General features: G+C 42.4%; 1 protein-coding gene across 2 annotated transcripts; it reads left to right on the forward strand.

The window, feature by feature from the left end:
* The first annotated feature begins 712 nt into the window (after positions 1–712).
* On the forward strand, positions 713–20,434 carry LOC138211161 (zinc finger and BTB domain-containing protein 7C). 2 transcript variants are annotated; one of them, XM_069170860.1, is made up of 4 exons: positions 713–796; positions 16,681–17,419; positions 17,512–18,185; positions 18,621–20,434. In XM_069170860.1, exons 2-4 carry the CDS (start codon positions 16,700–16,702, stop codon positions 19,231–19,233), a joined length of 2,007 nt encoding a protein of 668 aa, XP_069026961.1. In that variant the 5' UTR covers positions 713–796; positions 16,681–16,699; the 3' UTR covers positions 19,234–20,434. The 2 variants fall into 2 exon arrangements, with proteins under 2 accessions (XP_069026961.1, XP_069026952.1); XM_069170851.1 differs by lacking the exon at positions 713–796 and adding an exon at positions 9,958–10,743.
* Positions 20,435–24,341: the final 3,907 nt, after the last annotated feature.

The raw sequence follows: 24,341 nt of genomic DNA on the forward strand, positions 1-24,341 counted from the left end.
ACACCCAAACACACTCAGATACTGCCACTGACTCTCTTATCACAAAACCTTTCAACTCCCCTCATTTCTCCCATGATATGTCTTTATTTGATACCTGATATGAACCCCTCGAGCTCCTGTTTGGCTCAGACAAAGACCCGCCCACTGCTTCAACCCTGCAATATGCTGCAACCACTCTTCACCCTGTTTGAAACCTCAGCTCAGTCGTCCAGCTGCACATCAGCCTCAGCTTGGCTGTTTTATTATTACCACCTCCAGTCTGACTGCTTCACTTTTCTGACCCTTGCTCTGGGCTTGGCCTTTGCCCCAGCTGGCTCCAAAGCTCCAGGACCTGGTCAGGCCTACCAGGAGTCCTTCAGCCCTCCATCCTCTCTGTCCTCGAGTCTTAGCCCCGAGGCTCAGCTCTGTCTATTCTCATAGCACCCAGTCCAAGGCTCGCAAGCAGGTTTTTAGGGTTGGCCTGTGAGTGTTAGTGTGTGTCACTCCCCTCCCCTAAGCACAGGTGGACTTGTAGGGAAAGCTGCCAAATACTTTTAGTTCAGAGGGAGGGAGGGGTGTTGGCTGAGGCTGGTGGGTGTAGCAGTTTTTGTTTTGTTGTGTTTCTTAGATAACCGTTTTGTGGAACGGTACCTTTTCACTCCTCCAAATCACAGACACACCTTCAGAGAAAATTTTACTCTCTATCTTGTCCGCTCTCACTTTCACAAGTCTGCCAGTGCCGAGACACAGTTGAGTTTCCTGACAGGGAGTGAGAGCGTGAGAGAGGAACTGAACTCAAAACTTCTCTTCTTAAAAGGTCAGTTACATCTCTGCTGTCTCTTTTCCTTCCGATTTTGTTTAGTTTATTATACTATTTCCCATACTGTAAAAAAAAATCCGAATGTGAGGTTCATATTTTCTGTTGTGGAAAAAAATTTCAAAGCATGCAAGAGCTGTCAGCTACCCTCTGTGCACCAGAATCTAACTAAAGGATGGCTGACCTTTTATAGAATCAGGTTCTTCTGTGTTCCCATTTTTAGATGCAAATCTTTCTGCTCCATGTCTCAAACCTTGTAGCATAAGATATACAGCAAAAAAAAAAGAGTCCTCCAGTGCTATCCAGAAACTTTCTTATGCATATCTTGCAACAGATGTTTGCACAGTGAAAGCCTTCCCCCTTCACATAACAGCCAAACACTGAGGAGGAAGCAAGTGAAAGCATGACAAAGCTGGAACAGACTGAAAGACTGATATCATTTTGATTTGTTATTGGAGCAGCAACTTTATAAATACATGAATATTTGTTACACGTCACTTCTTTATAAATACATGAATATTTGTTACACGTCACTTCTTACTCTATATTTCTACTCATCACCTGCATTTCTGACTTGTAGTAGCTGCGTATGTGACTAAGATTACACACAATCAAAGTGTGTGACGTCTCTAATTGACAATCTATTCAATCAGTTTACGATCACACTCAATATTCTAACTTCAGATTCACTCTCGGTGCAGCAGATGTGGGGGCAGATGTGTGACATGCAAAATTATTTCCCTCTTCCTGTGACTCCCCATCAAAGAGCACAAATAACTGTTAACCTTTAAGAGTATTATTAACGGTCGACAGTAGAACATATCAGCTGATTTAGCAGTAATCAATATTGCAATGTTCCATTTTCTAACTCGGGATCTTATGATTAATTAATTGGTAATATTATTGAAAACATAACATGTTCCTGTTAATGTGACTTGCACTGCCACCATATTAATAGCAACATTTAAGCTGATGAGGCTTAAACGGTTAATGCAAACTGCTCATTGATTTCAAACACACTTGGAATGATGGTATATTTAATTTATAGGTGTGAGATAATACTGCACAAAAAAACTGAATGAAAACCTGCTGATAAAAACTTAAAACACTCCAAAGCAGCAAGTTCATAGCACCCTGAAACCTTATCAGCCTCCATCATTAATGAAAAAAAAAAACAAAGCAAGCAGAACCTACAGAGCTGTCTTCCTGTTGCAGCGGGGTTAGTTGGGGATAAAATCAAGTAGACTCTACCGCACCTACTCTCGCCACACACCCTGACAACAGCTCTCTGTCTGCCTTGCTCGCTCTCTCTCTCTCTCTCTCTCTCTCTCTCTCCAGGATTATCTGAACTGAATCTGATCCCTGCTCGTCTTTTGTTGCGGGGCTTTTATTACATTGATGTGTTTAACAAACATTACCTGAGGCAGATTTCATTCATGTTTGTGCAATCTCACTTACAGTATGGTCCAGATAACGATAAACAAATACTCGAGCTGCTCCGTGAAGGAGCGAGTGTGTAAAATGCTTGACTGAGAGACTTCAGTGTGGCGGATGAATGTGTCAAATGAATGAGAATGTGCCTTCATATTTGCAAAATTATGCAATGTGTTCATTATGAGACTGACAGAGTGAATGAGTCCACACGCCTTCTTCCCACCTGACAGCATGTGGGCCTGCCCATGTAATCGCCTTTACACGGGGATTCAGCATCTGATCTTAACCTCCTGTGACACATGTCGTCACGACAGCTGTCTCAAGTCAGATTTTTAAATCCTGCTTAGACAGATGAGATGAAATCTGCCACAAAAAAAAAAGTGTCACCCTATCAGTTCAGTGTTTACCCTCAAAAATCCTGCTTGTGTTCAGGTTAATGCAACCATGTGTGTGTTTGTGTGTCTGCTGTGGCCGAGTAGTCGTTTTTGTGTGCGTGTCCGCCCTCCTCCGTAGGATCGAGGTCCAGGTTTTATTGTGTGGAGTTGGGCTGGGTGAGTAAGCCGCCCCTCACAGATGAATAGAGGATGGGAGGAGGCTTGAAGAGGCTGCCGTGGGTGGGAGGCCCGAGCCCTGCCAAAAAAGCTCCTTCTGTGGGATTTGTGTACTTTTGCGTTCCTCACGAAACACAGCGCCTGGCTCGAATGACAAAGCAGCCAGGGAGGCAGGCGCATGCACTCCCAGAGGTCGGCTCGATCGCACCCTCGCTGCTTTTCAAGTGATATACTTTCTTTCCGTTTACAATTTACACCACTCTCCACTTCTTTTCCCGTCTGTCCCTGCTGCTCCTTTTCACTTCTTCTCAGTATTTCTCTTTTATAAAGTCACTGATTAAATTCACATACTTTAACAACTCGTTCAACTCTTGCTCCACACTCACTCTTTACCACCCACCTCTACGCCAAGCACACAAATAGGATGCACTCGAGTTATTTGTAATATTGGAAATTTGTTTCATTATTTATATCTGCATTAATTAGTCACATCAATATATAGTGTTACTTTAGAGGGATGTTTAAATTTTATAAACTTGCCTAACTTTTGACTTATTGGATTACTCTTTTTTAAATAGCCTTTTATTTTATGAAATCCTGATAAAACAACAGCACTTGTATTCGCTTTATATTTCCTAAATCGCAGTGGAAATTCGTCTTGCAGGGTTTTTTTGTATCAAAATCATTTGTGAAATATTTTTTTCCTATATTTCAACACATGAAATGCAAGTGGCAGCCACATTTGTCACTGTGGTCGTGCAGTGACACATTTTGCACGTTAAATTGTGGGTGTTTCCTGGATGTTACCTAGATAATACAAAATAAGCCCCTGTAACCACTGGCAACCCAGGTAGCTTTAGCCCAGTGACAAGTACAAAGAGATGTGATTTTCAGCTTGGCAATCGGGTAAATAATCACATAATGAATTAGAATTAGAATAAGAATTAAAGCTATGTTTTACAGAGCACAGCTGCAAAGACAGGAAACATATAGAGCTGAGTGCCATTCAGCATCAGGGAGTTACATGAAGAAAAGAAGAAAGAGAGAGAAAAAAAAAGAGAGCATGATTTCATAATGTCTAAAAGAAAGATCTGGGTTGAATAAGTGGGTCCACCCACCTGTGTGTGAGAGGCAGCGAGAGAGAAAGCAGGGCTGGATGGCAGTTTTAGAGACATGAGTGTGTGGGTTAGGCTAGCTGGCCTGCTTATGCTATCTAATCACTGGGAGAGAAAGGAGAGCAGCATGCCTTGATCCACCCACCCACCCGAGACAAACAGCAGTTAGCCTGCTAAGTACTATATGTGGTCGCCTGCAGCTCTGGGTTGAACATGGGGGAACGGAGATGAAATGTGACAGAGTCTGCAGGTAACAGACATACAGCGCAATTATGTCTCATTCTGTGCCAGTGAGAAAGAGAGATGTGTCAATCTGGGAGCCACTGTGGGTCGTGATTGCATATGAGAGAGTGTGTGAGTGGAAGCAACGCTCGGTGTGTGTCAGCGGTGAACACACTGGCCTCAATCCAGCAGGTTTCTAAAACTAATGAGCGTTCTTTGACTGGTTTTTAAAACCGAATTAGACAAATTTGTTTTAACCTAAGGCTAACCAATGAAAGTAAGTAACACACATTTGTTAAAAAAAAAAAAACTACCATATACACACAAAAACATGCATGTGTGCTTAAATGTTCTTTGTCATAGAATATAAGCAGCCTTATTAATATGAATTATTTCCCAGCTGTGTTTCACTGCTGCTCTTTTGTCATGTGGGTCAGAAACAGATTAGTTACCTGTGTGATACCTGAGTGGGTGGGACGAGATTGGGTTTGCATCCAAAAATAGCTGACCTACGCATCGCACTTGTGTATTTGTGAGTGTGCATTGCGGTCCGCCGCCGCGTACATGTGTGTGTGTGTGTGTCTATGCATGCGTGTGTCATGACAGGCATCTGTCTCCCCTGCCCTGCAGCCTGACTGGTTTTAATTAGGAGGTGCCAGAGTGCCCGAGGGCTCTCCTGCTGACACACACACGTACACATGCTCACACACACACACAAACAGGCGCACACACACACACACACACACACACACACACAAACAGGCACACACACACACACGCGCGCGCGCGCGCACACACACACACACACACACACACACACACACACACACACACACACACACACACACACACACACTACCTGAGGGCAGACAGAGGCTGTCCCACCAAGGCTGGCCTCCTTCTCGTTATCACCATAAGGAGTTGTCCTCATTCACCTGACGACCCTCACGACACACACACACACACACACACACACACACACACACACACACACACACACACACACACACACACACACACACACACACACAATATTGACACCAAGCCAATCAGATGAACACAACACAGCACTGAAATACATTGTGAAGTCACATCTTGCTAGTGGTGGCAGGGAGTTTTGACTCTTTGTCCATTTTTCTCACAGTCTCAAGGCTCAAAACAAATTTCTAAATCATATTTGTCTTGACAAAAATCACTCCAGAAATTTAAATCATCCTCACACACAACAGTGAGCTCATGCAACGCAGTACGGCCACCTGTATAACACTGTAACTCTGTCTCTACCAACACTCGCGCTTCTGAATATGCAGCTTGCATACTTTACCTCCCTTCTGGCAAAGCTTCCATTACTGATTAGATTGTTTGAAACGAAGACCGAACAGGAGAAAGTTGAAGCGCAAACAGACAGGTCAGCAGAAAGGAACCGCCCTCACCTCACTCACCCGAATGGCATGCTCCAAGGTGAGTTCTAATGATCGCAGTGCACTGACAGATGGGTGGATGTCTCTGGGAGTATTTGTCTATGATTTTACGAGGCAGAGTATACAGTGGGTGTTGTTTTTAAGCAACATTGCATCTGCGAGTGTGTCTCTGTCCTTGGACTTCTGGAGGCAGGGGGTGTAGAACTGTGAGGCTGCTGCCATGCCCTATCTTTGGTCTGTGGGGGTGAGAGGGGGTGTGGGGTGGGGTGGGGGGGGGGATGACTGCCTCCCTTTCCTGCTTCTCTCCCACACCAGGCCACACCTGGCTGCAGAGACACTAGGGTAAAGGGCACACGTTGGGTCGGGCTGGTTGCGTTTGTCTGTCTTTACAGTTATTAATGTTGGGAAGGTCTGCTGACCACTTCCCTAAAGCTCTTTTAAACATTATTACATTTGAATCTTGGAGAGTTGGTTTTCATGTAATTCTGAGTTGCCAGTTCTGGCAAAAGTTATAAGTTGGGTGACTGAAGTGCTTTAGAAACCCCTCCTCCCATCACACTTTTTTCCGATTTCCGATTGGGGAAATCTGTGTCCAACAATTTTTGCAACTTTCTGAAACTGGAAATCTGAAATTCCCACCAGCTACACAAAGTTAAGGGTTAAAACTCATTATCATCATCAAAAAATTATTTACGACTTCTGTCATTGTTGATATGCACAAATGAGTACAGCAATATGAACGGCTTCCAGGACAGACTGTGTGAATGTATTCCAACGACTACGCCTTTACCGGCAGGACAACATCCTTTCCAAAATTAAATGATAAGAATGTAGGTAAGGTTTCATTGGATTTAGGCACAACACAAGATCATAGTTTGGGTTGAAACAACTACTGTAAAGGGTAAGGGACGTTCTTCGTCAAGAGTACAATAATAAACAAAAAACTTTGAAGATAGTGACGCCCATCCTTGAACAAAGACTCAACTTTGACTGTTGGTTGGAAATGGGAAACGCAAACTGTGCCACTCTATTACAACATCACCTGACTTGGGGCGGGCCTCCTTGGATCATCATTTCTGTGGCCACGGGAGGCTTTCAGCTCTATCGTACTCCCAGTGTAAAGCGGGGCCAAGCGCAATGCGAGTGTCCTTCCTAGTATCAAACAGATGCAGTGAATTTGTACTTCCAGCATTAAAATAGTTTGAATACCATTGTACTTGCACACATCTAAGCGCCGATGGGTGTTTAGGTCTTAAAATGAATTGTTGTCACGTGCATTGTTTGTGCATCGCTACTTTAAGGCTGCAGAGACTGATGGTGCAATTGAGAAACAAAAACCTGATCCTAAGTCAGTACTGCAGGATTTTATTCTTATTTAAAGGATGCAGAATGATAACTATGGCACGAGGCAAGTACACTCTGCCCTTTGCACACGCAGGGACATGCAGGGACTGTTTCCTCTGCAGAGAAGAGGCATGTCCAACTACTCTGCCAATCTACAGTTATGATAGCAATCCCCCAAGGTGCAAGCACACCTGGTTCTTCAAGGAAATGGACGATGACTTATTTCCTGTTGGGCCCAAAACACACCTGAGGTTAACTAAGAGAACAAATACAACCCCTTTGTACCATGCACCTTACTTTGCACTTTTTTTTTTACTGCTGTTAAACAAGCAAAAGTGTATTTGGACACGCCCTAAATGCGCTTGCACAATGCGGTTTAGACGTCGCACTTAGGTCTTTAAAATAGAGTCCTTGTTTCTGCAAAAAAATCATAAACTTGATCTAAAATGCAGAAGCCCAACGCAACATGGTTCCAATGTAATAAAATAAAATTACATCAGAAACTACAGCAGGCGAATAAAATGGTACAAATTTGAAGAAAAAAAAAAAAGACAACGACATTTAAAACATCAACGTTAACATACAAATTGCACAGCAAGCGATAAAATGATGTAAATTAAAATAGAAACACCACCAATCAGGACTTGGTTGAGAAAAAAAATGGCGGTCTTGAGAGAAGCTAACAAGAACTCTGATTCAGTGTTTAATCAAGCTCTTCTCTTGTATTATAAACCTAGTTTGGATGTTTTGAAAGCGGTAACACTGTCCAGAATCAAAGAGAGGGAGGAGTTTGAATAGAGTGCGTGTAGAAAAGAGGTTCATTAGAACGGCATCAACGGGGCTGCTGAGTGTCAAACACCCCGACCTGACAGTCGAGCAGTCTGGGATCACACAATGGAGCTGTCGGCCGAAAGTAATAGTAACAGCATTAGGCTAGTAGGTCGTTACCCTTCAAGGAACTGAAGTCTGTAAGCGAGCGTGTCCCTTTGTCTCACTGACACATGCTGCGGCGCGGCGACGAGACAGTCTGAGATATTCTAATGAGTTCTTCTCAACATTTTCAAAGTCAAGTTCAGATTTAGGAAACGCTTCTCCTAGAAACTGTCTCACTGTGTTTATGATTCTGTACAGTAAGATAAGCTGAGGCATCGAAAGTCTTCACGATCGCAACTTTACATAACGATGCTTCACACCCCCCCCCCCCCCCCCCCCCAATCTGGTGTCGCGGTACGTGTATCCTGCTGGGAGCAGCAGGTGGCAGCAAACAGGTACGCCGGGACGCCAGTCGGACAGACAGACGAAACACATGACTCTTACAGAGCCTGTTGAATCCTCGTGTCTTGTGACAGTGAGGACACGGACGGAGGAGCGAGACTCGTCGCTTCTTAGTGTCGATACACTCAACACTGGAGGAAGACGGAGGGAGGGAAGGAAGCCATATTTACCTTTAATGGTTATACTATCAAAATATAAAATCAATAAGTAACACATTTTCAAGAGTGTCACTCTTTCTAAACTGTGATTAAATTAAATTACCAAAATGCAAATCATGTATTTTACAGTTATCTCAGCACCATTTCATGGTAGCTTTCTGTCAATCATGGTTCATGGCAGTGAAGAAAAAAAAAAAAAAAAGCCCACAGTTTACTGAGTTTAGAACAAAGCCGTCCACACAGGTACCACTTACAGCGTGTTGCTATGGTGGCGGCAACGTGTTTAGAACTGATAGCTGATCTTATAGGATGGCAAACGTTGTTTTTCTACCCGTCTGGCTGGCCTGCTAGCAGTTAGTGGCTAACCCTGTTTATATATACGAGATGCCAATGTGAGCTGGCCTCAGCTCTCACCCTGTACAAAACAGTGTAAACCACCATGGGCATGGGCTGTGGTTTGTGCTTCGGTCCATGTTTTCCCTGAGGGGAAGTGGGCATAGCAGTCTGATGTACACTCTGATGTCTACTTGTTTGTGGAGGTTAACTCAACACAGTTCGACTGCTTTCACGGTCTGATTGTCGGTTATGATATACGGATGGTTGGAAATATTTTAGTAGATTTGAAGGTCCGGTAACCACAAAGAAAACAATGGCTCGGTGCATATTCTACATTTATGAATGCAAAACTGCTGGGAAGTGATTATTAAATTAGGTTTTTTTTTGTCTGTACCATAACTCTGACAGTTTTTAGATCAGTCCTCTTGAAGTTCAAAATCTATCAAATAGGCAGTAAAACTTAAATCAACAACAAGTATTTCAAAGGGAGCGGTTTAATGATGTCATACAGGAAAGCCCAATGGCTGTTTTAGACCCTGTGAATGTGCTATGTCATAACATTTGGCTTGTCTGTGAAAGCAAAGGAAACACTCATTCTCACTTCTCTCCTTCGGTTTCTCTCTGTCACAAACACACATGCATTATGACACAACACAGGAAGCAGAATAAGAAGTTATATCCAGGTTTTGCTATCATTAACTCTTTGATTAGCTCCTCAAATCTACTGCTGGCCAGGGTTCCTCTTCTCCACTGAAGTCGAGACAGAACTGCTTATTTCTACACCTTTCTGCGTTAACTTCCCCCTCCTCCTCTCCACACACCGAGGTGGTGGTGCGTTCACCAACTGTTACCCTGCTTCTGCTGCTTTCTGACTCAAAACAGGAGTCTAACGTTGGCCTTCTGCTCCTCGCAACCTGGTTTCTGAAGCCCTGGTTTAGCCAATGGTTCAACAAACGAGGAAACTAAGTGTCTACACAGGCACCTGCGGCGTTTTTCAGTGTTTGTGGTTAAATTTGGTCTCGTATACAGAGCGCTTTTAAGTGACATTTCCTTTCAAGTTAACGCCGTTGACTGAATCAGACGGTTTTGTAGGGTTCTTAATGTCACATGCCAGAGTGGGTTGATTTATTATGTTTTTCAGTAATTAGTCTGCTGTATTTATGGGGGTTACAGAGTGCATCTTGACACCTGTGTCTGCCTGAAGTAACCAACAGCGTATTAGATGTTACTTTTATGATCAAATTTACTGTTAATAGCAGGAATCTATTAAAAAAAAAAAAAAAAAAAAAAAAAACAGGTGGAAAACTGAAGCTAACTGGCTTTAAGTTGGAGCTGCTTCTGTGCATCTCCTCATCTCGGCTTGAGACTAACCAACAGAGGTGCACAAAACAAGTTTTCCAACTTTTTCTCTCTCATTCTTTTTTTACCCTCCCTCAGTCTCCCCAAACAACCCCTTCGAGTTTCTTTGCCCCAGTCCCTTTATACCAAAATCCACTTGAACACAACTAAAAATTCATTTTGTCTGACCTAAATCAGAGGGTGTCTGCGCCATGGGCTTATTACACACTGCGCTTAAACTTGTGTTGTGGAGGAGGATGGGGTATTATTATCTTCCAGCTACCCACCCTGCTATAAAAACTAGTGGTGCGACATCTCCACAGCGCACTGCTGCTGCCCTCCCTCCCTTCCTCTCACTCTCTCGCTCGTCCTACATGAGCCACACACAACAGAGAGCCTCTAAACTCCACTCTAGCCACTCTGCTGCACAGACAGACCCAAGAATCACACTCTGCTCTCCTCTGTTGTGCCGCTTTGCTTCTCTCCTTTGGATATTCCTCCCGGGGTGTGCTTTTTTTTTTTAAATATTTTTTTATTTTTGTGAATGGGCATCTGTGCCCAGTGTCGGGAGCTTGTGAATGGACTGACTGCTCTGGCTGGCTGACTGACTGACTGACTGACAGACGGGCAAAGAAAGAAGGGAGCTGTGTTTCAATTGAAGAGAGCAATGCTGAGAGGTCAAGTGAGGAGCAACAGAGCCTCTTAGTAGTCTGGAAATACAAAGACACGTGAGGGGAATCAAGACTCCTGAAGGTACGGTAGGTGATGGCTGCTGAAAGCTGTGGAATGCAAGCGAGCGTATCAAGACATGTGTAAATTTATGTAGATGCCAGATTTCTGGAGCGTGCACATGGGGTGTGTGTCTGAGCGTATATGTCTGTAATAATTTGTCCCAGTGTTACACAGTGTGTATGTGTATGTGAACAAGCTTGCACTTGTGTGCTATGTTACAGTGTACACATGTGCATCACTGAGTGTTTATATGAGTGCCGTAACCCTCGGCTTTAGACCATAAAGGCCTGACAAGGTGCAAACAGGTCAATAAAATCACTTAACGACTCGTATCATTATTTAGGCTGTCGTGTAAATATCGTGCTATAAAGTTCTGGAAATAGCACGAGCGTTTATAGCATCGGAGCACATCTCGGAAATGCCAAACATAGTAGTTTCAGTAGACTTAAGTGTGTGTTTCGTCTCCAGACGTAATTACACACTTCGGTTTTCATATCTATACGACATTGCCCTTTAAATCCAAAACAAATTCTCAGGTAATTCATAAAGTTAAAAGGGGAATGTTTGTGTGGACAAAATCAAAACATGTTATGGATTTGAGGCAGAGCTGTAAATTATTGTTTACAAGCAGTCAGCTTATGGACCTCTTACCTCATGTAGTTACAAAATGCAATGACCAGTATTTCTATTAGAACTGTTTACCAGCTGTTGTTTGGTTTGTACTCACTAAATTCTTTATTGATATGATGTGCAGAAAACTGCACATAAAAATGCTAAATAAGGATTCTCTGTATTTTGGGTGTATCAGATATTAGGACACGTCTTGGATCACTTTAAAGTACATGTAGTTTTGCAAACAGGCTCGCAAACCCTGACAAGAGATTTTTCATTGATCAGTGTCATTTAGAAGACATGTTTGCTTTATCACATATTGAAACTCAGTCAGTTTTTGACCTACACCCGCCAGTGTTTGATAAAGATATTAAATATTTGCTTTAAAAAAAAAAAACATGATTGTAAAGTCCATAAAGCCTGACTATTTTTTCAGGGCGCCATTTTTGAATACCAGGAACATGATAAATAAAGATAAATGAATATAAAAGCGAAGTGATAAATCTGTAGTAACATTCCAACTTAAAAATGTTGTATTTTTCATGTCATATTGCTCCATTCTCACTAGTGTTTATTTCAGGGCTCTTTATTCAGACCGAAGACACCCATAAAAAAAGATGAATATGAAGTAATCAGTCCTTCATTTCACAGCGATTAGACTGGAAGCAACATTTATTCATCGCTGAACCAATATTCAGCAGTGAATCATAAACTTTTGTTTACTTTTGGGGCGACAGAGATAATGGTGTGTAGCTGTGGGCCCCCCTCAAGGCTTCACGGATGACACTTAAAGAGGCGTAAACAGGCGCGTTAAGGGAGCCGAGCGAGTTTAACCGACCTTGGACCAGATCCAGTGTTAACATCAAATTATTACATTTTATCAAACGTCTAATAAATATAAATTAAACATTAATTAAAGGAGTAAATTGTGGGTTATTTGCTGACATAATTAAATAAAGTGATGAATGAAATGAGATCATTTATTGGGACACCTATTGAAACCTTTGACCAAGAATCGCTGGCGTTCAAAGGGAGACAAAGTTAAAAAAAAAATTGGACCCACATGGAGATTTTCTATTAAAATTGATAAAAAAAAATACTTAAACAATACTTAACAATTTCTAATATAATATGTTCCAAGTGATCACTAACTTTTATGCCAAACTTGCAGTTAAATGCTCAAATTTGGCCTTGACATTTCATCATGATTGTAAAAACAAAATGGTGTAAGTGACACATCGTCTGCCTTCCTCACCTGCTGTAATTGACAGCAATTATGGTAAAATATAAAAACTCTCCCGATGCGGCCCAAAGTCTCCGAACAATTGACACCAACAGTAAAACACTAACCAAGGAAGTGTGTCCTCGAAAAACAGGTGCACTGGTGTGTTACTGGTGATAATGGACTAGCTTACACAGTAGGTCAAATGAATGTCTTCTCCTAATAAGGGGTGAATTTTGGCTGTCAATACGATAAATTATTGGCTGTGAAATTGTCTATCTGTGACAGTTGTTTAGCAGGTGTTTGCTACGGGCAGTTGGTGACAGGGGTAAACTCTGACTGCTGGTGATTTAGCATGTGGGTCAGGTGGATGCACCGACCTGACAGGGATAAACTAGGCTTCGGGTGCTGCAGCTTACAGGCCAAATGAGCGTCTGCCCGTGACAAGGCTCGAGATGGACATTAGCTGCTGATTTGTGGCCTGAGCGGTCAGGGTTGGGGACAAGTTAGCCACTCTACTCTGGGCATAATGATGATACAGCTGCAACGCGGACGGAGAGAAGAGGAGGAGGAGGTGAGGAGGAAGAGGAGAATGATTAGGAGGAGGAGGAGGCGGCGGCGGTAGCAGAGGAGGAGGAGGAGGAGGTGGTGGTCAGTGCCCGGAAAGCAGATGAAGTTCTTGGGAGAAAGACGACGCGGAATTGAGGTGACACATAATTTGGGGTGGGAGTGCTGAGTTGAAAGTGTTAGTGACTAAGTGAGGCATGAGAGGAGACGTGGCCGGAGCAGGAAGGAGGACGGAGGACGGAGGGACAGGCAGAGAGGCCTTCGTTAGAGGTCAGCTTAATAAAGGAGTTAACACTGAGCTCTGTGTGAACACTTCTTATACACGGAGCTGAAAGTCCTGGAAACAGTAATGCATGCGTGATAAAAAAAAATAGTTTACGGTTGTTGTGACTAAATATGTTTATTTACTCATCTAAAAAATGTTGTCATGTTATATTGGCAGGATTTTATAAGATGACAACTATTTATCGAGTCAGTTTCATGACTAAAAAGTTTGACTTTCCTTCAAGAGAAAATGAAACAAGAGCCAAATGACTTAAATAGTAATTATCAGCGCCCTTTGTCAAGACGTCCCCACCCTGGCTGCTCTGATCGGTGGGTGGTGTGTGTGTGTGTGTGTGTGTGTGTGTGTGCGCGTGTGCGCGTGCGCATGTGTGTGTGTGTGCGTAAAGGGTTAAGACTGTTTGGCTGATGAAATGTCGCTCTAGGACCTTGTGGTGGGAAAGCTGTGCCCTCCTCCCCTCCCTGTCTATGTGGCACATCCTCCTCAGATCCTCTCCACATTGTAATTAGGGGCCGGCCGCTAAGAGCTAGTGCTAGCTGGTGGCAGGCAAACAGTGGGAACGGAGGGGAGTGGCGCTCACTGGGGCACCAGGCAAACAAACAGCAACAGCAGCACGTGTCCCATAGTTCCAGGAGTGGGTGGGATGGATGGAGAGCAAACGAATGACAGTGGGTTCGCCAAGCCCTCCCAGTCAGACTCTTTTTCTCTCCCTCTTATCCACTCGGTGTTGTTCCAAGCTCTGCACTATTGTTTGCCTTGGCAGGCTGCTACAGGGAGGGGCCCCTCCGCTGCTGTTTGTGCAACCTGTTAGGAAACTTTTAGTGCCATCTGATCTCTCACTGGAGATTCTCCCACCTTTTACCCAGGCTATTACTTTTATGGATGTTGTGCACACAGTGTGAAATATAATAGAAAACAGGATATTCTTTGTAATGTGCGAAGTTAATATGTAAAGTTTTAATGTGGTGTGTGAGTTTATAGGACAGGGTTTGCGCCACAGTATAGGACTTGTGTGAAATTTAATACATTTTTCTTTCATTATTGATTATTTTAATTTAGAATTTATCATTCCATCAGTTTGCCGGGTCGCTGCAACTTTCTCTGTCCGTCTATTGTTCCCGTTTTCTTATCGAGGTAGGCGCACTGGTCTGTGAGCCTATATAATATACCACCACCCGCTATAGACATGTTAATTATGTCCACACTGTATCAATGGCATGAACATAGCAACAGTTACCTAGCAACAAGATCAGCAAGAATAAACTACATGTAAGATCCAAGTTGCATACCTGCAGGTGAAGTAAGGGATTTTCTGAAATCCTTCTTTATTTTATTTTTTTTCTTCTTTGGTTTGATTCGCTGCAGCATGAACAAGAAAGCGAGACACTCCTCAGTGTGCGTGTGCGTGTGTGTGTGTGTGTGTGTGTGTCTTCAGCGCTGGCCCATTTAGAGCCAGTCAACAATGCAGTTGTGGTGTGTGGGGCTGCTTCAAAGTATTTATCTACACATGCCTCCAGTGACCACCAAGTGTGGACGGCTACGTTTAAGGCTCTATTCATAGATGTGAATGAATGAGCACCGTGCCAGGGGAAGTTTTATCACTGCAACTGTAAACAACGGCACAGTGAATCAACAGGTAGGAACTCAGGCAGCTGAGGAATGGAAATGTTAAGAAAACAACTATGTGAACAGCCACTTGTCTATTTGCGTTGGGACAGTATGTGCTGTATCAGGTTGTTAGACACCGTGCTGGAAACCTAACAAGTGAGAATAGACTGCAAGTAAGCGTTTTGACAGGATATAGTATCTGGAGTTCAATCTGACCTCTTTTGTCGTCTTCTTCTCTTCTCACCACATCCCAATCACACACTGTATTGTTCAGGCGCAGGTATCAGTTTGCTTGGTGTTCATATCTGGCTTAGACAGACAAGAGGGATGGACATCGTGAACATTATCACACAAACTCTCACGCACTCATTATCACACCTCGCAGAGTGTCAAAAAAAACCCCGTAACCCTGTTTTATGTCTTATCAAGATGACGGGTTCCCCAAACTCGCACAATTGCTACACGTTCCTCCAAGAAATCGTGATAACACATTCAAGAATAAATATTCCCCGACGTGATGTTTGCTCAAAACGAGACATGCTGTATTTACCACTTGTTGCTTTTGCTGCACAGATGGCACACAAACAAGCAAGCCCACAGTATATTTTAATAAAGCTAGACTGTCACTCATTGTGTTAACAATATCAGCTTCAGTTAAGAGCCTGCCCTTACGCCGACACCACAATCCTCCATCTCGTGAATGGATGCTGCTCGTCATCATTGACACTTCATTTCGGAGCGAGGTGCAGTTGTTGGCAGAGCGGTGGTCCACTCGGCGCTCCTGTTGTCCTCTTTAAAATCAGTGTTTCACACCCTTTGATACCTGACATGAAGTTTCAGCGGCAGACCGTTCACTTGCCGAGGCAGCGGGAAACCAACTTTGTGCATTTAAGATCTTTTTTATTCACTGCTTTGACAGTAAATGTGACCAGACCAATTATTATCACAGAGCTGAGCACGTTTTATTTCTGAAAGATAAATCCTCATCATTTTAAAACCTTGAGACTTATTCAACCACACATAGCACAGTTTTGAAGGTATCTTTTGATTTCCTGACATCTTTTCTGTCAATGTACAATAAAACATATTCTATCTGCTGCACGATAAGAGTTTTCTGTTTTTAATTTCTTCTCTAAAGCTGTGCCTTTATTTTGACTTCCACACTGAGATGGTAGCCTGAAGTGACATATCATCTCAGAGAGGTTAGACCAAATATTCAACATGAACCAACATTTTAAAGATTAACTATCAAGTATATCATTAGATTAGTTTTTTTTGTATTATTACTTTTGTAATACTGTTTATAATTTAAATATACTATTATAATATTATTTGTTACTTAAATTTTTTTTACATGGTACTGCATTCTTATTTTTAGTGTTGTACAAAATTAACTTTGTGATGAAGAAAGCGAGTTGCAACCTCAGAAATGTATCAGAAACATTTTGTGTTGCGTCCAGATGGACGGGAAGAACTGTTGACATAACCTCATAAATAAACTTAAATAATACTGAATTTTTTTGAGACGCTGGAGTTAGTAACTGTTAAGGATGAGTTTTTCTGAGCAAAATGTGGGTTATTCAGAATTATGATCTTTCTATTTTGCCATTTTCATCTAAGTGTGACAAAACATTTTGCTTTTATTCCCTTTTATCTCCAAAACCAGCCGAGTTGCAGAGGGGAGAATGGTTCATCACAGAGAGGAGGATCTGATTGGGATCCCCTTCCCAAATCACAGCAGCGATGTCCTCTGCAGCCTCAATGAGCAGCGCCGCGACGGGCTGCTCTGCGACGTCATCCTCATCGTCCGTGACCAGGAGTACCGCACCCACCGCTCCGTCCTGGCCGCCTGCAGTCAGTACTTCAAGAAGCTCTTCACGGTGGCCACTGACGGCGGAGACCACCACCAAACCGCGGCCGTGTACGAGATCGACTTCGTGGCTCCGGATTCTCTCACGGCCATCCTGGAGTTCGCCTACACTTCCACTCTGACGGTGACGGCGTCCAACGTTAAGGAGATCCTGAACGCTGCTCAGATGCTGGAGATTCCCTGCATCATCAACGTCTGCCTGGAGATCATGGACAGCGGCGGTGGAGGTGGCGGAGGCGGAGGAGGGAGAGAGGAGGAAGGAGAAGAGGATGAAGAGGAGGAGGAGGAAGATGAGGAGGAGGAGGAAGAAGAGGAGGATGAAGAGGAGGATGTCAGGTCGAGGAAGGACGAGCACGACGAAGAGGAGGACAACGTCAGCGAAAGGTCCCTGCAGTCATCGGGGAGCAGAGGAGAGCAGACGCCCCCCGGGATGGAGGACTCGCTGCCTCCGAGCACCTCCACATACCACCAACAGTTTCACCTGCACAGGGAGTCGTCCCAGTCGCACTCTCCAGACACCATGAGAGGAAAACAGGTACCGTTCATTGTACATTTTGTTGTATTTTCAGGGCAAAAAGAGAGGCTCTAAATGACCGAGGCTGATGATGACTCTTTCTTGTGTTGCAGGAGAGTATGGAGAGTCGGGCTCTGAAGGACTTCTCCATCGAGTCCCTCCTCCAGGAAGGGCTGTACCCCCGTATGTCAACCCTGGACAGGAGGGCCAACTTCTCTCCTCTCCTCCCAGGGTTCTATCCCTCCATGTGGGCTGCCGAGTTCCCATCCTTCCCCCAGCAGCTCCTGGACCCCGGCCACCATCAGCATCCTCACGCAGGAACCTCACCACAAACCCGGTTACCCCACAGCTTCCCTGCCTCTGCGCCACTTGAGGCTTCCAGGCCCCTCAATCTAGCGGTGAAAAGAGAGATCATAAAAGAGGAGGTGAAAGAGGAAGTCCCGCCCAGTCTGCTCCAAGGCGACTTCCTGAAAGAGTTCGTCAGCTCGGGCCTGGGCGCCAACATGAGCGCTGGGCCGGTGCCGTCGGAAGGTCACTCGCTGGGTCAGATTAAGGATGAAGCGGACTTCCGGTCGTACCTGAGTTTCTTGAGCTCTGCATCCCATCTGGGCGCGCTGTTCCCTCCCTGGCAGCTGGAGGAGGAGAGGAAGATGAAGCCCAAAGCGTCGCAGCAGTGTCCTATCTGCAACAAGGTCATCCAAGGAGCTGGGAAACTGCCGCGACACATGAGGACGCACACGGGAGAGAAACCGTACATGTGCACTATCTGTGAAGTACGATTCACCAGGTATGTGAAGCAACAACTCCTGACATCACACGAACAAACCACATCCAGATTATCTTGAGATCATCAGTTTGCACAGAAAGCATCAGCTCATGTAAAACAGCAGGGTTGACGGAAAAGTACCCCATGTTCTTCTGATTGAGGTGAATCTGTTTTCACTTCACCCGAATGTGAAAGAGTGGAAAGCCCCCTCCTCTGTTTCTTTTTGCATTAGTGGTGTCTCACTTACTTACACCCTCTACTTTGCCATATTTTCCACCTGTATTTTAGAGCGGAACTTAACGCTGACAATGAAGACAAATCATCTTTACTGGCTTTTATAATCAGTCACATAACATCAAGGGGTTCAAAGAAGTGCCGTATTGTAGGTTTTTTTGTGTTAACCTTTCCGCCCACAACAATGTGTGAAAGCATGTGGTTTTGGTTTTTTTTTCTCAGACAAGACAAACTCAAGATCCACATGAGGAAGCACACCGGTGAGCGTCCCTACATCTGCCTTCACTGCAACTCCAAGTTCGTGCACAACTACGACCTGAAGAACCACCTGCGTATCCACACGGGCGTCCGTCCCTACCAGTGCGAGCACTGCTACAAGAGTTTCACACGGTCCGACCACCTACATCGACACATCAAGAGGCAGAGCTGCCGCATCTCCCGCCCCCGGCGAGGACGGAAGCCGGCTGCTTGGCGGTCTACACCTACCAGCAACTTCCTGTGCCCCCCTACTGCTGCAGCCAACCGGTTTGAGGAGAATGGGTTAAGCGCCGCGTACCAGGGGGTGAAGAGTCACGGACTTGGGGAGCTGCTCGGCCTCGGCAACAGGGGCCTGGGATTTAAGAGCGTGGACGGTGCGAGCAGGGAGGAACGGCGAGCAGAGGGGAAGCACGTCGCACAGGAGGAGAAGGCAGGAGCAGGGAGGCAGAGGGGAGTGTTTGCCTTCGCCCTGGCTGGAGAAGAGGTGCTTACTCATTCTCCATTTTATGCTGCGACCTCTGACCCCTGGACCATGAGGCTGGAGCGTGCTGCACCCATCTCCGAGTCTGCCAAATGAACTGCAGAAGACAAAAAACAAAACAAAACAAAAAAGACACAAAATCTCTTTAATCTCCGTGTCTGTTCTGCTCCAGGAAGCTAAAGCACCTTTTTAAAAAGTGACATCAATGAACATTTTGAAGTCTGCTAATGCGGCAGCAGAAAAACTGACTTTTTGGGAGTCTAATTAAATAACTAAATTAAATAATTGTTTCATTCCTATGAATGTTTACAACTACTTTGAAAGCATTTAAGAAGAGGCAAATAATTTTGAGAACAACATATCGGAATGCTGTTTTGAATATATTATTTGCATTTGTTTTTAATCGACATGGCTGTTTAAAAAGGTTTTCATTCAAAAATGGATTTCAACATAAAAGTATTCATATGCAGGAAAATGCACCGAGAGGGGCCTGTTAATTGTTACAATTCTGAATTAGGGACGAGGATGAATGTAAAATGATTACATGTGCAAAAATAATCAAGGCTTTATTTTATAAAAAGGTCATTACAAAATTTCAGTCTCATAATAAGAAGAAAGTGACGTAAAACTACATTGAAATAGACGAATAAAATCGGCCTTCATCCAAACAATTCACAGTGATTTTTATTTTAAGATGTGTTGAAAATAACGGCAAAAATCGATCCATTAAAAATGGGTTAATTTTTTTGATTGTTATTTAACAATTTTCCAAAACAAAGGGAACCCACTTGAAGTGTAAATCAGGATATTTGATCATGTGTTATTCTCCTTCCACTGAGTTGGTCTGAGTTAAACTCCTCGTCTGCACTATTGTACATAGAGACAAACTTTTGGCCATGGTGGTGTTCATTACGGTTCCGTTGCTGATGTAAAATAAATAAATATATATATATTGCTCTTAAAAGACTGAGAAATTCATCCAAAGATGTGTTCTTTGATATTTCACTGACTTGAATAAGACTTTGTTTTAATGTTTATGAATTTGTGTCTACAGAGGTTGTATGTTTCTGACTAATCAACAGCTGCTTTAGCTACTTAGTATGCTTGTGGTTTTTTTCTGCTGCAACAAATCAAACCCGTTTTTCATATAACGTTCATCTCTGATTTGTGTATAAAGAAGTTCAAAAATTATTTGAATTGAAATGGGAAAGTATTTTCTTGCTATTTATGCGTATTTAAATAAATGAGCCTTGGCTATATTTTGCAAATTGTTTTATAAAGACACTAAATGTTGTAACTGCTCTTGTTTGGGAGTATGATTTCTGCAAAAAAAAAAAAAAAAAAAAAAAAAAAAAAAATGACCATGTTTCAGTGCGTCTCCTGTCTTTTGATCTTTTTCAGCACTAGTTTTAGACATTGATATCGTGAGGACATTTTCTTGAAAGCATCGCTGGAGGTGAAGACTTAGTTTTAAAGCTAAGAATAGATTTTGTTTAGGTCAGAGTAAAAGTTAGAAGTTAGACATGCAGCTATGGTGGTTAAGGTCAGGCAAGAGAATACAGTACAATATGTCAGTGAGGATCCTCACAATTATAGGAGGACAAAAGGTGTGTGTCCATGAAGGTTTGAATAATTTGATTGATTGATAAAATAGATTTGATCAAAAGTTAGAAAAGATAGAATTTACCTTTATTTTAGGGGCACATTTTAAACGCAGGAACAAAAGAATTATACAAACTGTCCTGGAACTTAATAACAACTCCGAGCTGGTTTATAAAATAATCCAATCTTTGAGACAGATCGAATAAATGATCCATTTCAAGTTTGGTTGGAGAGGAGTTGCACATACTGTGTTGAGCCCACAAACAGAAAAGGAGGAAACCTGAAAAGGCCGAGCATCTAGAAACCTGGTTATTCAGACTTTTGTGGGTAAGTTAAATATTAGCTTATTTAATTCAACTAATATTTTCTTTCTTTAACAATATGGCAGTGATGGAAAGTCATCAGCTTCCAGTCTAGAATTTAAATTTCACAATTCTGTATAAGTTTTAAGAGTCTTGACTGTCATAGAAGCTGCTCGTAGCCAAGAAGTTAAACAATAATTTAAATTACTTTATAAGCATAAAATAACAGAAAATAAAGTGTAAAAGCTTTGCTACCTGCTCGTTCAAATACCTGCTGCTACCTACACTGTTTATTATTCACACCCACATAAATAACACCGCAGAGGTCCTCAGCTGGAGAGGTAGGCAGCATTTACTCTCATGATAGGCCACACTGGGGTCAACCAGGCTTTTATGTCTTTAATAGTAAATATGAAATGCATATTTGTCATTAATGAGACTGAGGTTTCATTCATCACATTACATGGAGAGTATAGAAAAAAAGAAAGATGAGGGACAGACATGAAGCTGCGATGGATCCGATTTGTTGCATGTGTTCAGAATAAATTAAACAACACACATAATCCAAACCGCAAAAACATTTTGAACACTGTCTAAAATAAATCCAGTCCGGTTTTACATGAAGTCAGACGTGTTAAGCTCAACTTTCATTTAGTTCTTTCAACCCTTTCTTATCAAAATAAAAGTGAGCGACAAAATAAACCTAAAATAACAGGTTGAAAAACGTAATGAACTTTTCAGAGGATTGTTTTATGAGAATGATTTTTACTTCGTGCACATCACAGTGTATAACGTACATAAAGAGATAGATTGAAAGATCATAGATTAATTATTTAACATTACTGATCAAGCTGCTCAGATTCATTCAGTTCGTTGTGATCACACTGTCCATTTTGTCAGTGCGAATCACATATTTATACCGACCACTAACAGGTGCAGTTTTTGTTGTTGTTTTCTAAATGCGTGATGCAGGTGCAGCGACTTCTCAAAAAGCATTAATTTATAAAGCACAACTTTGTTTCCTCATGAAAAGGCTTTTCATGAGCTAAAGTGTTAATTTTACTGGCTGTGACTCATACGTTGCAGAACTCTTCTGCTTCTTTGCCCTGACCTCTAGTGGAAAATAAGAAGTACTGTAGCTGACTCTGCTTACAGTTCCTCATATAAAAAAAATAAATTAAAAAAAGTCCATTTATCTAAATACAAACTGTGTGACATTTTATAAATAAAAAGGTCATAAAACTGATGTTGGAGTGACTCAAATACATATGTGTATATAATATTAACTCTTTAAAACTACTGATCCTGAGTTGGTTTTGATATTTGAAATGACTGTAGCTCATTAAGGAAATAAAATCTCATTGGCTGTTTGAAATATCCCTTCAATCCTAATACAGCTTCAGCCCACCAGAGGGCGCTAAAGGTCCTCAGACCTTCACAGTGGAAGACAACGGGCTTGTGGAAGTAATTACAGAGGTAGTAATTAATAACCTATTCATAAGGAGCATTATATCAATGAACAACATTTTGCAGAGGAGTGTTGCTCACTTTTCTTTATAAAATTATGGCAAAAGAATAAAAAGTTAAATTGAAAACGTGAAATAAAGAGATGTGGTCGATGCTTTTTGTGGAGCACATAGCACAAACCACATTATTTCATGTGGGACAGAGATGGTCAGCAGCAGCTGCTTTCAGATGGTTTTATATATTTGCAGGGTTCTTGGAGGTGATGAATGATTGCTGTGATAAACTGTGATCCTATCGAGCTGATGATTCATGAAATGTCAGAGGACGCACATAGCTTCTGGTAAAATATGAGCTCTAGTTTCTTATAAGTATGGCAGGGGTGAGATGTCATCAGCTTCCTGCCCAAAATGAAGTTTGTTAAGTTATTTTAAACATGCTAAAGATGATTAAGGGAATGACTGACAGGATGATATAAAAAGTTCTGAGACGCTGACTTTTGGCAGATGAAGATATTTTATTTTAAAAAAGTCTGATTTCCTTCATGTCACGTGTTACTGTACTTTCAGCACCGTTATCTTGTGTCCTATCTCAAGTTTCTGTTCTTTATCTATTGAATGTCAACACATTTGTATAATTTGAATATAGAGTGAGTTCAAATGAGTAAGGCTTATTTAAAACACAAAAACAAAAAAGGAAAACCTGAAAGCTTCGGAGACAAGTTCGATTCTCATTTGGCTGAGTTTTGCTAAATATTTTCAGTGACTCTGAAGAAAAGAAGGTTTGATCTAGAAAAATAAAGTATGTGGCAGCTGGATATAACAGTACTATGAAAGTAAACATCCTCAAAGCTGCTTCGATCAATATTCTCATTTTAACAATGGGTCAGGTGCCTGTAATGTGAGTGCGGTCCTATAAATGTGACCCAACAGTTGAACTGAGCTTTTTAGCACCTTTCTTCACACGTGCTACTTCACAGGTATTTTGAAATGCCGCAGTGGAAACAGCACAGGTGTAAATAATACAAATCAATGATGGCTGCATTTTATTTAGCTGGCCTGATTTCAGGGTCCTGGTATTGTTCATGCTGGCTCGCCATCACAGCAGGAGTGGGACACCTGAACAAAACAGGGTCATTGATTATGCTATTAATAACACCTGCGTTGTTCCTCAACCTTCCTACTCCTATTGTTTGGTCTTTGAAGCCTGAAACTTCACTGTTCTAGTTCACTCTCTTACTGTTCTCAGCAGGCAGCTGTTTAAAAAAAGAAAGCTCTGATAAACTGTGCATTAACCTGCCCAGCACCAATCAGAAGAGAGAGCCGAGGCCAGCAGCCAGCTGTTGAATATATAGTGCACCATTATAGTTTGTCCAATAAAACGTAGGTGTACATTATAGTACAAAATCCTGCTGTGCATACAGTTGATGGATGTATGACATCATGCCCGAATATGTATCTCAAATATCCTCAGGCACATTTATCAAGCAGACACACAGTGGGCTTGATAGATGCTGACAACAAGTACAACACAAGAAAGAAACTCCTGCATTATGCTACTACTATGATGATTAATAACTGTGACAGCACCCACCTACATCTTCACCCATAATTACTTGTTACTTTAAGCCTCGAGCAGGGGAGAAAACTAAAACAAAGGTGGGATGGGAGTGAACTACACTTAAGGCTATAAAACAAAAAATCATAACGGACATGAACGCAGGATTTAGTGCAGGACTGTATTAGTTTTAATCAGATGTAGCCAGATGTTCCTTTAAATAACAAAATAATCAATTGAAAATAATGACGAATAATTTTAGGGAAACCAAGATGTTCA

This window comes from Embiotoca jacksoni, unplaced genomic scaffold (assembly GCF_022577435.1).
Source record: "Embiotoca jacksoni isolate LCO1_2020_lvr unplaced genomic scaffold, fEmbJac1.0.p SCAF_10, whole genome shotgun sequence".
Lineage (NCBI taxonomy): Eukaryota > Metazoa > Chordata > Actinopteri > Embiotocidae > Embiotoca > Embiotoca jacksoni.

Excerpts from the sequence above, each read along its gene's own strand:
- LOC138211161 (XM_069170860.1), top strand. The coding sequence starts at position 16,700 with ATGGTTCATCACAGAGAGGAGGATCTGATTGGGATCCCCTTCCCAAAT. Across the intron at positions 17,420-17,511 it reads ACACCATGAGAGGAAAACAG|GAGAGTATGGAGAGTCGGGC; the intron begins GTACCGTTCATT and ends CTTGTGTTGCAG. Across the intron at positions 18,186-18,620 it reads TGTGAAGTACGATTCACCAG|ACAAGACAAACTCAAGATCC; the intron begins GTATGTGAAGCA and ends TTTTTTTCTCAG.